This window comes from Lepidochelys olivacea (genome assembly GCF_965140295.1).
Source record: "Lepidochelys olivacea isolate rLepOli2 genome assembly, chromosome: 25".
Taxonomy (NCBI): Eukaryota; Metazoa; Chordata; order Testudines; family Cheloniidae; genus Lepidochelys; species Lepidochelys olivacea.
In genome coordinates, this window is record NC_140435.1 from 5,038,278 (window position 1) to 5,054,564 (window position 16,287).

Below are 16,287 nucleotides of genomic sequence, written 5' to 3' on the forward strand. Positions count from 1 at the left end.
GGGATGTGGGAGCACCAGGTTCACTTCCTCCTGCTGGAGGGGGAGAAAGGCTTTGAAGAAGGGATCTCCCAGCGGCTGTGCTGTAGCTGCTGTGCTATGGGATAGCTGCATGTCCAGCTCCCCTCAGTCTGCCTTGGTGGGGCTGCTCCGCGATGGGAAAATAAGCCTCACTGGAACAGGAGGCCTGCACCCAAGGCTGCCCACCTGGGTGCACTAATCACTAGGCTACATTCTCTGCCTCACATGCAGTTTCTTAGTCTTGCTTTTGGCTCAACGACTAGCTAAATATTTAATCCACAGTGGAGCAATGTCATGAGGCCAGGCTGAGGGGTATCAGTATCCCATAGCTCTCTGGTTAGTGCCCTCACCTGAGATGTGGGAGACCTCCTCTTGTAGCCTTTGTCCCCTGCTAGCAGAAGGGAGAATTGAAGTGCCAGGTGAGTTGGAAGGTGGATGGTGGCTCCTCCAGCTGTTTTGTGTGGAGTGAGGCAAGCACCTACCAGGCCCACAAGAAGCTGCCTGACTCCAGGTAGCACTGTGGGCTTCCATTCTTGCCCCCTGGACTCAGGTGCTTAGCCAGATTTCACGGTCTCTTGACACATTTTTCATGGCTGTGAATTTGGTAGGGCTCTGCTCATAGGAGCAGCGAGTGCTGAGTGCACAAATACCAAAGAGATGATGCTAGCACGTGGGCTGGCCTCCCATATGACCACATGGGCCTTAGTCTAACCAGCACATTAGGACAGAGCAAAGGGGCCAGGAATTGCAACTGAGAAATTAATTCATAGATTTTAAAGTCCAACGTGACCATTTTTGCTAGGCTGACCTGCCTAACACAGCTGAATATTTCACCCAGTGATTCTTATGTCCAGCCCACACCTTCTGGAAAGCTGCCTGGGGGAAGCAGGCATAATTGCTTCAGCCAATGCATAAGAAACTTGGAAGAAATCATGTGAAACCATGAGCTGGTAACCTTGTTCTGTAAAGCTCAGGTTCTGGACACCTCAGTTGGAGGCAGCCTTAAATGGTTAAGGGGATGCTGATGGCACCTTGACTTGATTTTAAAATATATTTAATTTTACATTTTATTTATATTTTTAAAAATAAACCATATTAAAATATGAGCAAACAGAGACACCAGGCGAAAGCATTTTCATGGGTGGAACATACAAAGCAAGTGTAATCAGCTGGGTTTCAGTGCTAGAGAGCTGCTGTGAACATCCTACATCCACTTCACTGTATAGCAGACAGGTCTGGTGCAACAAGCATGGGAGCCTCGGCCCAAATCCTTAAAGGTATTTAGGCACCTAACTTCCACTGAAATCAATAGGGGTTAGAGGCCCAAATACCTCTGAGGCTCTGGGCTTTTGCCCATTGCTTATCAGAAGAGCAGTTCTCAGATTCTATAAACGTGGCTCAGACAAAGTCTGGTTGGGACAAATAACTGGTCTGGGAGAGTAAGGCTGGAACTGCTGGCTCTACACCAGTGGTCCCCAAACTGTGGGGTGCGCTTCCCTTTGGGGGCGTGGAGGAATGTCCAGGGGCTGCCCAGGCCAGCCCCGCTCTGCTCCCAGTTCCGCTCTGGCCCTGCTCCTGGCCGTGGCTCAGCCCCTACTCTCAGCCCCTGGTCCTCACCCCTAGCCATGATTTGGCTCCCAGCTGGGGCGGGGGGAATGTGGACACATCCCATGACTGGTAAGTGGGAGGTGAGGGTGGGGGAGAGGAAAAGTTTTGGGACCACTGCTCTATACTGATAACATAGAAGCAGCCAGTGGTAACAAACCCAGCTGTAAGCTCTCAAATGCCCCAGGTGCTCCAGCATCGTTGTCTACTAACTCAAGGACATGTAGGTGTGTCCTGGCTCAGCCTTTGTGGTTCTGAGCTAACACACCTGCCATGTGATGGGAAGATTGTAAAGGAGGTTCCTGTTTCTCACAGAGCTGTTGGACTGCATTGCTGGCCACAAGAGGAGGCGATCACTTTTTCAAACCCACTTAAAATTTTCATGACCCAATATTCTGATTTTTATGGCTGGCGGGAGGCCCCCTCAGGGAGTTAGTGAAACTCTCAGTGCAGTTGCCAGTAACGCCCCCTGTAAGCGGAGTATGTTCAGCCATGCAGTGCGTTTAACACTGATGGACAGGTTCTGAGTCCTTCGAGAAGGGCTGAGTGAAAAATTGGACTGAAAAGGGGATAAGGACCAGGTCCTCAAATAAATTTAGGTGCCTAGCTCCCATATAAGCCTAAGTGAGCAGGCCCTCTTGGAATCAGGGATACCATCCCATCCCATGTGCAAGGGGCACTGGGAGGTCATGGACTATGATTTATTGGATTGTGGGCGAAAGGTGCAGTGCTGGTGTGAGGCCCGCACAGTGTGTCTGCCCGTGCGGAGATCAAGGGAAGGGAGGGGGACTCTCCACCTGCTTTTCAGGCTGCTTCTGGAGGTCATAGAGCTTTTAAATGTTTTTCAATGGCTGGGTCCAGCTCCTGCCCCAGTGAAGGAAAGGGCGGGGGGGGTAAAGTGAGGTGGCAGGGCTCTGGGAATGCTTGCCCTTTGCTCCCCTGGCCTCCGGCTACTGGAAACTGGCAGGGTCACTTGCACTGTAGCTGAGCAGCAGAACCTGAAAGCCCAGTAGTGACGTGTCCCCGGAAAGCCCTGCTCTGGTTTAGATATTTGCGGTTCCATTCCATGTGTTTGTTGCCCCCGGCCACATTCATCCCCATGGACCTATAATTTTAGCTCTTCCCCTCCCAGCACAAGCTTGGCCGCCCTGTCAGCTGCTACTTCCACTTCTTGCTCACTTATGTAACCTTCCCAGCTGCCTCTGCCCTTTTGCTCCTCCCCCCAAGCTGTCTCTGGCAGGGCTGGATGGAATGGTGAGTAAGCGGCAAGAGGAGCTTCAGCTGCCTTCACAGCTAAAAGCTGCCAGTTTCTTTAAAAGAGAGGGGGGAAAAGTTTTAAAGGGAATTTCCCTGCCTCCTCCCCCACCCGCCCCATTGGGAAAAGGGGACCGGCCCCAAGTGGGAGGAGGCGGTACCAGCTGTGGGAACTCCAAAAAAGCTCCAGCTGGAGAGTGAGTGGATTCATGGGTATGGGGCTACCCCACTCTGGTACTCCATCCACCTCCCAAACCAGTGCACTACAGCAAACACAATAGCGAGTTCCTGCCAAGCTGATTAAATCAGTAATTAATTTTCCATTGAAACTGTTTTGGAACTAAAATACATTTTTTTCCATGAAAAGTGCAGGTTCTCCTACAGAAATGTCAGAATTTTTTTGTTGAAAAACTGAATGCCTGAAAACCAAAGTATTTGGATTTGGAAATACTGCCATGGTGCCTCATGGGAGGTGTAGTTCAGGTGCTTCATGTCCACATTATCCTCTATGGGCCTGCCTCACCAGATGGACTACATCTCCCATGATGCACCCTGGTGGACTTCTCCAAGAGGGGAGACTGGTGCATCATGGGATATGTAGTCCAACAAGGGAGCATAGCCTATGTGCTGAGGCACAACTCCAGGAAGAGGTAGCCTGATATCTTGCAGCACCTGAGCGCCAGGTGCAGCCAGAACACAGGGCAGTGATCAGCAACACAGCCACCACCCACAGTTAAGTTTCAAATGCTAAATAAAATCCTTTCTATAAAACAGCATCCGTTTCATAAAGTAGCAGAACAACACGTGGTACCAGAAGTGGCCAGAGGGGAGAGCACGGTCTGGAGAACATTTAAAGGCAGCATGTTAAGGAAAGAGGGATTGTTTCAAGCAGCCCTTCATCAGAGGAGCTCCCCCCTCTCCCTGCTCCGTAAACCCACCTCCTCTGTAACACAGACCAAAAAAAGGATAGCATAAAGCCACCACTGGAACTCAGGTTAATGGGGAACATAGAGGAATCCTGGATGAGGTTTAAACACTGTTTGTTCTATACATGATGGCAATAGGTGCAGGCTCCTTGAGTGGAAGCCCCAAAAGTAGCCTCATTGCTAACTGTAACTGGAAGGGAAGCTCTAGATCTTTTTAACAGCTTCTAGCTGTCCCCTGAGGACAGTGAAGATTTTGATAAGGACACAGTTTCAGACTCATCACATTCCTAGAAAGAAAGACACTTAAATCTTCTCCACACGAGTGCAAAAGGAAAACAAAGGCACTGAGGATTACGTCACAGACTTCAAGCATAAAAGAGTCAGTCTTGCATCTTTGGGCCCCTAACAAATTCCTTGATTAGAGCTAGGCTGCAATAATCTAATGCTACAGGAATCTTTACTGAGAGACGGTGACTTAACTTTGGAAAAAGCCATAAACACCTGCAAAGCAGCAGAATAGGCAGAACTGTAAATATGGGCTTTAAGCAAAGAGGGTACCAGGGACATGGTACAGGAGGTCACTGCATAGCAGGACAAGGAGACGCACATACACAAAAGTGATAAACTGACACCAATCAATATGAGAAAGGGCAAAAAAAAATGTCTGTGGAAGGGCCATTCCGAACAAACGTGGGACATGTGGAACCAAACTTGTGTACAAACAATGCCCAGCATTTGGACAGAAGTGCAGCGTGTGTCTCAAGAACAACCATTTTGCTAACCAATGCAGCCAACAGAAAATGGTGGATGCAATGCAGGAATATGGTGATAGCTCCAGTGAGGAGCCAGTGTACGCTGATACCATAAAGCTGCCAGTAGACGAGAATTGGTTCATCACTCGTAATACTAATGGCTCACAAATCACATATAATGTAGATACAAGCATGGACCCCAATGTACAACCAGCACAATGGTGTGAACTTTAAAATACAAGACCCCACTGACAAAACAGGCAAATGTCCAGACAGCTTATAATGGACTCCGTAGTCCTGTGGTGGGCTGATGCTGGCTCATTCTCACCTATAAGAAAGGACTAAATACATCTTTCTTATAGGACATAGAACACCTATATTGGGCCTGGAATCAGGTCAACAGTTGGGACTAATATGCAAGCTGATTAATACAGGACACAACTTGTCACAAGGCATCAAAACTTCAGTAGATACAGATGTGTTCAAAGGCTTGGGAAAATTGGCAGTCATGCATAAAATAACTTTGAAGAAGGATGTAAACTGTTTAAAACACACAGCTAGGAAGGTACCTGTGGCCCTGAGAGGCAGACTCCAGGAAGAACTGCAATGTCTCCAAGCCATGGAAGTAACCGAAAGGGCTGAGGAACCCACAGACTGGGTGCATCACTGGTGATAGTACAAAAGAAATCTGGATTTTTCACTTGTGTCTCAAACCCAAGGAATTAAACACTAACATAAGAAGGGAGCATTATCACAGACGGACCTACATGAAATCTTGGGAGAGATAGCAGGTGCCAACATTTTCACCCTTCTAGATCTCTTAGAGCTCACGGCTGTGTACAGTACTTGTAACTCTCCTTTTGGCAGATACCGCTTCAAACTTCTGCCTTTCAGAACCTGGGCTTGTAGAATGGGGCATGAAAATTAAGAGTGTTTAGAATGTGGTAAGTTGCCTGTAGAGCTTGTGCCAGGGTGTTAGGTACGAAATCAACTTTCTCAGCTTAAGATCAAACAGGGTGCAGCTAAAGAACAGAGGCACCAACAGGTATGGAAGGAAAGAGAAAGATGAAGGCATAAAAATGTACTACTATGACAAAACCACGGTGCCCCAGAGGGAAACTACGCCCTGGGGAATCAGTTAAAATTTGGAATAATGGTTCATGGGGGGATAAGGCTGAGGTGATTTGTCCGGTTGCTCCAAGATCACATGAGATCAAAAGAAGGATTTTTGCTGAGACAGAGCCATAAGCATCTCTTGCCGGTACCGGTGATAAACGTCCTACACACCAAACTAGAAACATCCTGATAATAAGACCAACACCGAGCAAAGGGATGCTGCCTGCTGGGACTGCAAGGGATGTGGACCTATCAGACACAAGATCATTGGATACCTGGGTCGGTTATCTGGGAGACACGCCGCCTTGACCAAGGGAAACTGATGCTGTTCCAAGACTCCCAGCGGAGGTGAGAACCCATTACGATCCAATGGTCAAAAAAACCAGAAAGACTCATTGAAAGCTACTGAGCAGCAGCAGAATCACATCTCCCCATGGTATGAACAATGAGGGTATTGGTTTGTTTGTTTAGTTGTTAAAAAAAGAAAAAAAAAAAGGAAAGACGTGGAGTATGCTAATGAAGTCATGCATATGCATGACAAGGGCCCAAACCCAGGAAGTGGCAGTCAGACACACTGCAGGAACTGGCAGCAGGGCAGTGACCAGCAGCCCAGCCACCACCCCCAGTTATGTTTCAAATGCTAAATAAGAGTTCTTGGCACGACAGAGTGTCCCTGCCGTAAAGCAGCAGAACAACACAGCCCGCAGAGGAGAGGGGGACCTGAGCAACTACAGCTGCATTTCCCCATCAAACTTTTCATTTTTGGCCTTCTGTTTTGTTTTCAGCCTCAGGTATTTTGGGATTCAAATTTCCACTGAAAAATTGAAATTTTCTGTGGAAAATTTAGATGCAGATGATTTTTTCCTATTTTTGCTGAAAATCTCCATGGTGAAACCCAACTTTTCTACCAGCTCTCGGTATGATGTTATAAACAGTGCTCATAGTGCTCATGGCTGCCCCGTGTAGGGCAACGTGCCCAGTTCAGCCTAGACAAGCATCAAGGTGGGGAGGAGAGAGGAAATGCTGGAAGTGACCCTCTGTTTCACTGTAAGCAGTTGCACTCTACAAGCAGCCCCCATGACACAGATTAGTGCAAGTTGCTTCCCTTCAGTGGAGATTGGGTTAATTAGGCTGAGAATAGATGCCTGTCACACTGGACAGGAATATAAACACACGGAACCTTGGGCGATGATCCAACATATGGACCTGGCTCGAGTTCTTGGATGTGATGAGATTATGGGGGAATTTCCGATTTCAGGACTATGAAGAGTAACTGCCCGGAGAATCCAGCTGCCTGGGATGTGAAGGCTTCTCTAATGCTTCTTCGTTAGATTGCTAGAGCTCTTCAAGGCTATCGGTGGGGTCCCCTGCTGCAGAGAGAGAGAACATCAGTCACTAAACTTTTCTAGGATGCAGAAACAACAGCCTCCATTCCTGTGTATGGGACCAAAGGGATCCTCTCGATCCAGCCCCGATGCGCTGTTCAGTTAGGGCAGTGGGAGGACAGGCCCCAGTAGGTCAGTCTGGGGAGCATGCAAATAAGCTCTGCTCAGTAGCCAATTCCTTGTTGATGCCTTATGAGAATTTTTCATCTATATTACGAGTCACCCCTTCTTTTGGGTGTAACCCAGCTGGGCATCTCTGGGAGAGCCCCGGGAAGAACGCCAGTCACTGCAGAAGTAGCCTGGACGGGGCTTTAAAAAAAATCTCTTCTAATTTAATCAATTCAGCGGAGTGGCTCTTACACCCGGCCCAGGGACAGGACACAATTAAAACTTTAATGCTGCTTCAGAGTCAACTAAGTGCAAAAAAAAGCATCTGAAAATATATCTGAGTGCATGAAATTACCTCTCCGCTTCCAAACTCAGAGAACTCCCTAATGGCTGAACCTGTCTGCTTCAAACTTTCACCCAAAATATGCATCCCAGCTAAGAACCACCCTGAGAAATACCAGCCTAGCTCTTAGCCTTCCTCGCGTGTCAGTGCTCCAGCTAGGACAGATGCTGAAAACTCTGGCAGTTAGTCCAACTTTATAATACAATCAACACAAACAGCAGAAAATCGCGTACAGTTTAATAATAATGTCATTTACTTCCTAGATTCTGCTTTCCTCCTATGTCTTGTGATTTACATGCATTTGTATGCGTATGTCACTGGGGCACTAGGTAGAGCTGCTGTTCTGATTGAGAGCAATAATTACTGAGTCTAGAGGCAAGATGAAAAAATAACAACTGCATTTCAGAAGAGCTGAGCGCTAGAGAGGAATTTCTGGGATGTTCCTTAGAACTCCACCCCCGCGTCTCTCCACCAGGTGGTTGAGTGACACCACACTAAGCCAATGAAACACCAAGTGGGACCTTAGCACAAACTCATTGAGGTGGATGGCACATAGTTCTGAGGCCATTCTGAAAGATGCCTTTTCCGAATTCCCCCTTTCCTGGGTGTCAGAAGCCAGTTTCACATACATTGGAGAGTGGATCACTTGACGATTGCCCTGTGCTGTCAATTCCCTCTGAAGAATCTCGCATTGGCCACTGTCAGAAGACAGGATACTGGGTAGATGGACCTTTGGTCTGGCCCAGTGTTGCCATTCTTATGTTCTCATGAATAGTTCTTGCACATATGGGAAATCCCAGCTTTTGTTTTGCCTGCTTAACAATTCCTAATATATTCAATACAAATAATTCTCCCTCAGCCTGGGCAGGCTGGTCCGCACAGAGCCTACCCTGGAGCTCGGTCTTGCTCAAGGGTTAAACAATTCCAAGGCTGGGGCTTTCACCACTTCCCTTGGGAGACCTCACCACTAACCTTGATGGGAAAGGTTAGTCCCTATCCATCTTAACCTTGCCTTTGGGCAGATCCATTGGGTGACTTCTTGTTATTCCTCCCTGAACCCCACCCTGCAAGATCCCTCCCTTTTATAAGATGGTAGCACAGAGTTCAATTCCTGAGAGATCCAGGCTGGATTTATTTGTAGTCAGTTCACCATGCTGTTGTCTCAGGTTTTCATAAGCCTCCCAGCTTGGAGAGGGCCAATGCTGGGACCTCTGCTAACCCCCCTGGCCTATCACCCAGTGAGAGTTCAGCAGTCATTTGCATTTAAAAGCCAGCTTGGGAAATGTCTGGACTGTGCTTTCAGCAGGTCCCGGTGAGCATGGTGACCTGTTTCCTACACAGCACGTTGGACCGTCTAGATGGGGCCAAAGTTGTCATGGTTTCCATTGGGGGAGCCTTTGGGTACTCACGGGTGACTGTGCTTTGGAGTTGTTGAGGTGAGCGTAAATCAATACTGCAATGTTGCTGTGACCGGCCTCCAGAGCGATGGCCACGGCGTTATTCCCATCCTAGGGAAGAAAAGGAAAAGGGTTCCTCAGAGAGCTCACAGCGGTACAGTTTCAGTAACACAATACTGAGCATTCGGAGCTTTCAATGCCCTGGAACAGGCAGCAAACGCCAGGACCTGACAGGCTGGGCAAGTTACTGAACTTCTCTCCCAGGTAAAGGTCCGGGGGCCGGTATAAAGGATGGTGTGATGACATAGGAGACAGGTTCTAAATGGGAACCGGCATGGCTTTTAAAAAGCAGGGCCTGCCAGACCCACCTCCCCTCTTGATTTTGGCCTGGCCATGGAGTGCAGCTGCCGGCTTCAGTCGGGTTGGCCCCCTTGTTGTGGGCTGTTTGTTTGAAGGGGTTTGTGTTTCCATGTGCTTCCATGGGGCAGTTCTCTGGCCTGTGTTGTATAAATCAGACTATGGGCCCCTCTGGCCTTGCAGTATCTGAATGTTCGGGGCACAGCTGATCTTTACAATCCTTGGTTTCACGTGCAAACAAGGGCAAGCACTGTGCTTTATTCCCGGTTAGTCCATCAGGCAGCAGAAACACTACCTGAGGCTGGAGATGATCAATCAGATGCCATGTTGGGTGACTAGGCCAAGTGGGCGGTTTGCGAGCTCCCGACAGGCTGAAGTTTGTTCACATAAAAGGGTTAGTCAAACAATCACTGACAGCAAATACACGGGGAACAATCAAACCCTGTTTGTGGATAATTTGCAGGCCAACAAAGGGGAAAATCCCCAGCCCGGAGCAATTGACCCAGCTCTGTCATACAGGTGGCTGCACATCAGAGTATGCAGCGTGATGCAGCAGTGGAGAGAACCCAGCATTGTGGTCCCTGGGGGTGAGTGGGGCAGGCAGTGACTTACGTTATCCACAATGGAGACTTCACAAGCTGGCTGGGCCAGGAGCAGCCTCACGGTCTCCACTCGCCCGTGCTCGCAGGCGCACATCAGGGCTGTGGAGCCTTCCTCGTCCTGCAGGTTGACGTCGGCTCCACAGGCCAGCACGGCTTCGACCATCTCCTGCCTGCCGTGGCTGACTGCCAGCATCAGCGCCGTCTGGCCAGCCTGCAAGCAAGGGGAGAGTGAGGGGAACCGAATGCAAGCGGAGACTCAGAAGAGACCTGGCCTGGTCCCCTCCAGCTGGGAGAGGGGATATTAGTAGCAGCTGGACCTCTCCTAGATAGACATGTCCCCAGAACCCAAAGACTCAGACTAGGCCAGAGGGGGTAACGACTGCAGGGAGAGGACGGGGACTACTCAGCCATGGCTCATGTGCCCCACAGGGGGAGGAGGGATTCTTTCCACTTCCCTGGGGTCTTCTCCCCCGTGGACCTGTATGTCTTTGCCCATCCCCCAAGTCTGCCGGTTACCCTCCTTCCCCACAAGTCCTGGTTCCCTCGGGGCCCCATGCACGGAAAAGGGGCAGCATCACACAGAAGGCAAATCTCAACAAGGAACATGCTTGGTCCTGCCAGCGACAGAGCATGGGGTGCTCAGCACAGAGCACACGCAGGATCTGGTCCGCAGCTGCTGACAGTGACAAGCGCTATTTGGAAAGCTCTCGGAGACTCTGCAGTAAGCTGGCTTGGCTCGTGTTCCTGGCCCCGTGGGGAGCCGCCTGCAGCCAGCCTGTCCCACCCAGAGATCACGGGGTAAAACAAAGCTTGTTTTGGTCCAAAGCAGGAGTAGCTTCCAAAACTTAGGGCAACCCATCAGGGGACAGAAAGGAGCCATGCCACTCAGGTGAGCCGGCCCATCTGCTCACAAGCTGTTCTTTCCAACAGTGGAGGACAGTGGCACGGCCTGGGAGCTCAGCAGGGCTGAATCTGGGGGTTTCGAGTAGAGGTGACTGGGCTGCAGGGAGCGGCCCTGCTCGCGCTGACCTGGCTCGCCTTGGCATTGACGTTTCCCATGCTGAAGAGTCTCCTGACCACGTTCATATCGTCTTCGTGTTCCACCGAGGCCAGAGCGGCCAGCATGAGGGCCGTGTAGCCGGCTTTATTCTGATGGTCAACGTTGCAGACCCCTGCAGAAAGAGAAGTGGGGGAGTGCTGTAGACCCCAGCAGGCCAGAACGCTCAGCAGCAGAACTGCCCTCGGTTCTGATTCCAAGAGCTCGTCTCAAGTCAAGGCCTGCGGCTGCTGAGCTATTGCGCGCTGGGACGTCTGCTTTCTGCATGTGCGTTGGCTGCAGAGCACCTCACGCTGGCACTGCTGGGCCACGGCGCAGTCACCAGACCGCATGGCCCCACCCTTCCCAGGCGAGGGGTCAGACCCACTCGCCGTGGGCTGCTCTGCCGTTTGGAAAGGCCTCGTTCCCTTGACGCTGCCCTACGGTCCATGTTTGCTGGGCACGTAAGGCAAACCCAGCCCCCTCCTCCACAGCTGCGGTCCTGCGGGGAACCCCTTGCTGGGTTCCTAGGGCTGCAAAGGAGGTTTGACGTGCTCTGTGCAGCATGGAGCCCTGCGCGGCTCTATGCAGGGCGTGGAGCAAGACTGGGACGGGAGGATCTGCTGCTGCATGGAATGTCCTGTTCTGTTCCCCACCCTGCCAGGGGTGGGCCACGTCAGGGGCCGCAGAAGCTACTTCAGCTACCTGAGCTCATGACAAATGCCTAATGGCTGCACTGAACAGTGTTCTGCACAGGGACCCACTTTCACATGCCCCTGCAATGGCCACTGCCAGGGCTGCGTCTCGCACTCTGTACTCAGGTGGCACCTTGGACTGCAGGTGGGGCACAAATGAGGGCAGCGAGATCAGGCCCCTTGTCACAGCACAGACACCAACACCCCGTCCATGTGTTTGTAACTGCACCCGCCCTGCAGTGCCCATGGGCAGCTCTCCTGCATCAGATTCGACCACCGCAGGAATCTGCTGGCAGAGGAACGGGGGACCCTGGGATGGATGCTGAGGGCAGGGAAATGCTTGTGTAATAGGTTCATTTTCAGGCCTAATTCACCTGACATGTCTCTGTAACCACAGGGCACGGGCCAGTGACGCGTTCTACACCTCGAGCACAGGCTAGTTTCTCGGGCTAGAGCCTGGCCACTAGGGGGCGTTAGGAGAGGAAGGTACGGCTGCCAGGAGGAGGTGGTGGGTCAGGTCTCCCAGATGGGTGTGTTTCCTGGGAGGGCTCGGGAGCAGCAGCCAAGGGGAGCCCAGGGAGCAGGGCAGCTGTTGGAAAGGGATCCAAGGTCTCAGCTCCCGTCTCCTAATGCAGAACCCTCAGCTGAGCCATCCCCACTTCCCAGCTCAACAGGATTACACAGGGCCCCAGGGGTAAGCAGAAGGCTACTAACCAGTGTCCAGGAGCAGCTGCACGATCTGGAAGTTGGAGTGAGAGACGCTGTAGTGGAGAGCTGTGTTACCGTTCCCATCCGAGAGATTGACCACGTGGGCCAGCATCCCCGGAGAGACCTCCGTGAAGGCCAGGAGGTGGTTGGCGACCATCTCTGGGACGGAGGACTTCTGGCTGGATACTCGGAACCACTCCTGGAGGAGGATGCTGCTGCTGGACAGCTGGGGAAGGAGAAGGGCAGGCCTCAAGCTGGGAAATGCTTATCTCCAAGTGAACGTGCTCATCAGCCAAAGCCCTTTCTGCTCTCAACACTTCCTCTGCTAAGTTTCACCCTAACACAAAGCCTGGGGAGCCAGCGTTCCCACGAGCAGCTGTGGCCCTAGGCTGCGCCATCCCCAGCCAAGTCCTCCCATTGCCTCAAATGCAAAGCAGTGCAATTCATAGAATCATAGAATCATAGAATATCAGGGTTGGAAGGGACCCCAGAAGGTCATCTAGTCCAACCCCCTGCTCGAAGCAGGACCAATTCCCAGTTACACCTCTCCCCCTCGATGACATGGCATGGATCCGAGCTGCACCAAGGCCCTGGAGGACAGGCCAGTGCTGAACCTTCTACACATGGCGCTAGGCATTCCCTGGGCTGGGAGTGGCCATGGACAGGAAGCCCCAGGAGGGAAGGCACAGATTTCTGGAGACATGGGTAGCAGGCAGCAGCTGGCTCTGTACCTGCCCGCAGGGCTTTCCCAGCATGCTGAGGGGATTGTGTGTGCTGGGTAAGAGAGCCCTGGATAAATCCCGTGGGGTTATGGGGATGCAGAGAGCACAGACTGTTCAGCCTCCAGTCTCTCAGGGTCTGTGATGCCTGGAATGTCAGGCTGAGCCCAGCCAGAAGGAGGGGTTAGTGACTCAGACCATGACTCCAAGGCTGCATGCAGCACAGAGAAGGACAGGGAGGGGTTGGGGTGGGATTCATAGATTCCTAGGCCAAAGGGACGCACGGTGATCATCTCATCTGACCTCCTGCATGACACAGGCCAGAGACCTGCCCAGAACAATTCCTTCTGCACTAAAGCAAAATACGCCCCCCAACACCCAAAGGGGCGCTCCGGGGCGAGCAGGGCGTCCAGCGTATGGCATGCAGGGGAACGACTAGTCTTCCATTGTCCTGGCTCACAGATCTTTTCCTCATGCTCAGTGTTGCCGATTATGGGCACCGCAGAAGTGACCACCTAGGGCAAGCCCAGCTGCTCCACCTCTCGGCACCCCCTGCTACTCACCACCTCTTTGCTCTTCACAGCACTGGGATGGCTGAGGTGGTGCTTCACAATTATGCAGGCCTCTCTCATCCTTGGGCTCAGTTCAAACCTGTGAAAAGCAGCAATGGGACGAGTTGTCTGCAGTGTTACCACAGAGAAGGAGGTGGCCTGCAGAACAGCAGGGGCAGGCCTCGAGTGGGCGCAGATGCTGGCTAACAACATGATCCTAGAGTTCCTGACGGACATGTGCATAAACATCAGGCCAGCTTCTAGCCATGCCTCAGGGTGCGAGGAGCAGCCAGGAACTGCTTTTCAATCTCTGGCAGAACAGGCTGGGGGGGGGGGGGGGGCCGGCGGTTGCAGCAGTTGAGTTAGTTGCTCATTAAAGCACAAAATGGGAGGTGTGGGGCGGGGGGGAATTCATTAGCAACAGACTCAACAGGTTGTTCGGAGAAAAGAAAACGATCCATGTGCTGCTTCCAGGCATGAGTGGAGACAGCCATGACCTCTCCCTCCGCACGCCCTGGCAACTACCGGCCAGATGCATCGGTGACTCCCCTTGCCAGCGGATTTCAGCACCTCACAAACATTCACAGATTCATCTGCTACTTCCCGCTTTGCAGACAGGAAACCGAGGCCCAGACAGGAGGGCCCACGGCTCCCCCAGGGTCACACAGGGAGCATGGAACAGAGTGAGGCATTGAACCAAAATGTCTGGGTCTTAGGCAAGTGCCAGAGCCACAAGATTATCCTTCCTCTTCTGCAGCAGGGACGCTCTCAACACTCAGGTGTTGGGCATGGGATTCTGACACATCAGACATTGGTAACAGCCAGAGACTGGATCCCAGAGTAAAGGCACAAATATCTGATCCAGTGCAGCAGGGAGGGTCAGGCTAGACGGGTCAAAGGGCCGATCTGGATTCCTGCCTTCCTGGGGGGTTGCCCTTATTATTATGCCATTATTTCCATCATTCAGAATCCCATTTGTGTTCTGCGCGGGCCCAAAGGCTCCCGGACTGCAGCACTGAGGGAGCGTGTGTTTCAGTCTCTGCTTCCCAGGAGCTCCCAGAGAAATGACTACAGGCCCTAGCAAGCAACGACACCGGAATGGAGGGAGTGCCCAGCTGGGTTAGACCAAAGCTCCATCTAGGTTAGCGTCCCGTCTCCAACACTGGCCAGTCTCAGCTGCAAAAACCCTAAAGTGGGCAATTATGGTATAACATGGCCACAGCAGAAATGTCTTCCTAACTCATCATTTAGTGGTTGGCTGATGCCCAAGGGGTTTTTTACCCATTCCAAGCTTTGTGGGTTTTTTAATCCTAGCCAATGTGGATGTTCTCATAGAAACGTTGTATCTATTTTTTAATCCTGCTGCGCAATTGCCCTCAATTATATCCAGAGGCAGTGAGAGTTGTGTAAAAAGGAAGTCTCCCTATTTCCGTTTTAAATTTTCTGCCTTGGAGGTGTCTTTGTTCTTGTTTCAGTAGTGCCCGATCCATCTTTTCTGTACCATTCATTATTTCCTATACCCTTATCATGTTCCCTCTTATTTGTTTTCTGTCTAAATTACATGTATCTTGCACCTTGCCATTTATGAATGGTTTTCCAGTCATTCAGGGGAAGGGCTGCACGGGGGAACACATGCTACCCCTTCTCAAAAGTACAGCAAGGCTCTCCTGGACACATGCTCCCCTGATTGCCCCTGGAGGACTTATGGCTTTTCTTGCTAGGAGCCTCAGCCAAGGGCAGTGCACTTCCTCCCTCTGGCCCTAGGAGCTGTTACAGCACCTTTAGCAAACTGGGCGCACCTGCAGATCAAAGGAGGCTTTCTTTGTGCATGCTTCATCACAGATTTCAAAGGGGCAGACTGCTAAACTGAAATCTGTTTTTTCCCCCAACAGAACAATGTCCCCAGAGTAGTTTGCACCCAGGCCTGTTTTCAACTTTCCACTGTTTTAATGAGACCCTACTCAAAACACCAAGCAGGGAGAATTCCCCCCTGCACCCCCCATAACACAGATACAGCTGGTAGAGTTTTGCTCCAATTTCCTGAAAGATTCACCTTCTAGCAGAACCCAACCAGGGCAGATGCCAGCCCCCAAGGGGGAATGTTTTACAAAGCTAGGAGCATGTGGAAATGGGGGGAGAATGCAAACTGTTTAGCAACCTTAGCTTCACCAGTTGCCACAAGTGATGGCTCTAACAGCCTCTGCAGGCAGCGCCCAGCTGGGAGATGCTGGCTTGCCCTGGGGTGGGGTGGGGTGGGGTAGGGTAGGGTGGGAGGATAAGTTTCAATGGCCGATCCATTTACTAACCAATTCAGCTGAGATTAGGGCTGGCCGGATTTTTTAAACTCAATTATTTTTCCTGTCAAAAAAATACAATTCAAATGTTTCACCAAATGGGTCCAGTTGTGGCCACAAAGAGTCAGAAACGAGATGAATGTTGTGGCTCTGTTTTGTGGTGTTCACTGGGGAGGGAAGGAATTTTCTATTGCAAAATTAGAACAAAATCATTTCTTGGACATTTTCGCAGAAATAAAATTGGCTTTTTTGGCCAGCTTGGGCCCAGATTCCCTGGACGCTGCTGAGAGGGAGATGTTTCTGTGGAAGGGACTCTAGACAACTCCTCCTTCAGCCCCATTCCCCTCTGTTTCCAGGGAGTTTCGGGCTGGACCGCTCTCATATAACTGGGCCTTTCTGATGAAGCTTGGCTGCTGGTGGG

At 51.2% G+C, this 16,287-nt stretch overlaps 1 protein-coding gene across 4 annotated transcripts in view; it reads right to left on the reverse strand.

Annotated features, from left to right (window-relative positions):
- Positions 1–16,287, reverse strand: part of KANK3 (KN motif and ankyrin repeat domains 3) — a 60,107-nt gene that overhangs the window by 3,628 nt on the left and 40,192 nt on the right. For 2 of the 4 annotated variants that reach the window (XM_084614225.1, XM_084614226.1), the window contains 6 exons: positions 13,585–13,672; positions 12,309–12,528; positions 10,893–11,035; positions 9,874–10,074; positions 8,917–9,015; positions 1,114–7,041 (listed from right to left, as the gene is read on the reverse strand). In XM_084614225.1, the coding sequence (XP_084470351.1) occupies positions 6,985–7,041; positions 8,917–9,015; positions 9,874–10,074; positions 10,893–11,035; positions 12,309–12,528; positions 13,585–13,672 (808 nt within the window). In that variant the 3' untranslated portion in view covers positions 1,114–6,984. Of the gene's footprint in view, positions 1–1,113; positions 7,042–8,916; positions 9,016–9,873; positions 10,075–10,892; positions 11,036–12,308; positions 12,529–13,584; positions 13,673–16,287 lie in introns of those variants that run through there. The other 2 variants (XR_014709579.1, XM_084614227.1) reach the window with 2 other exon arrangements.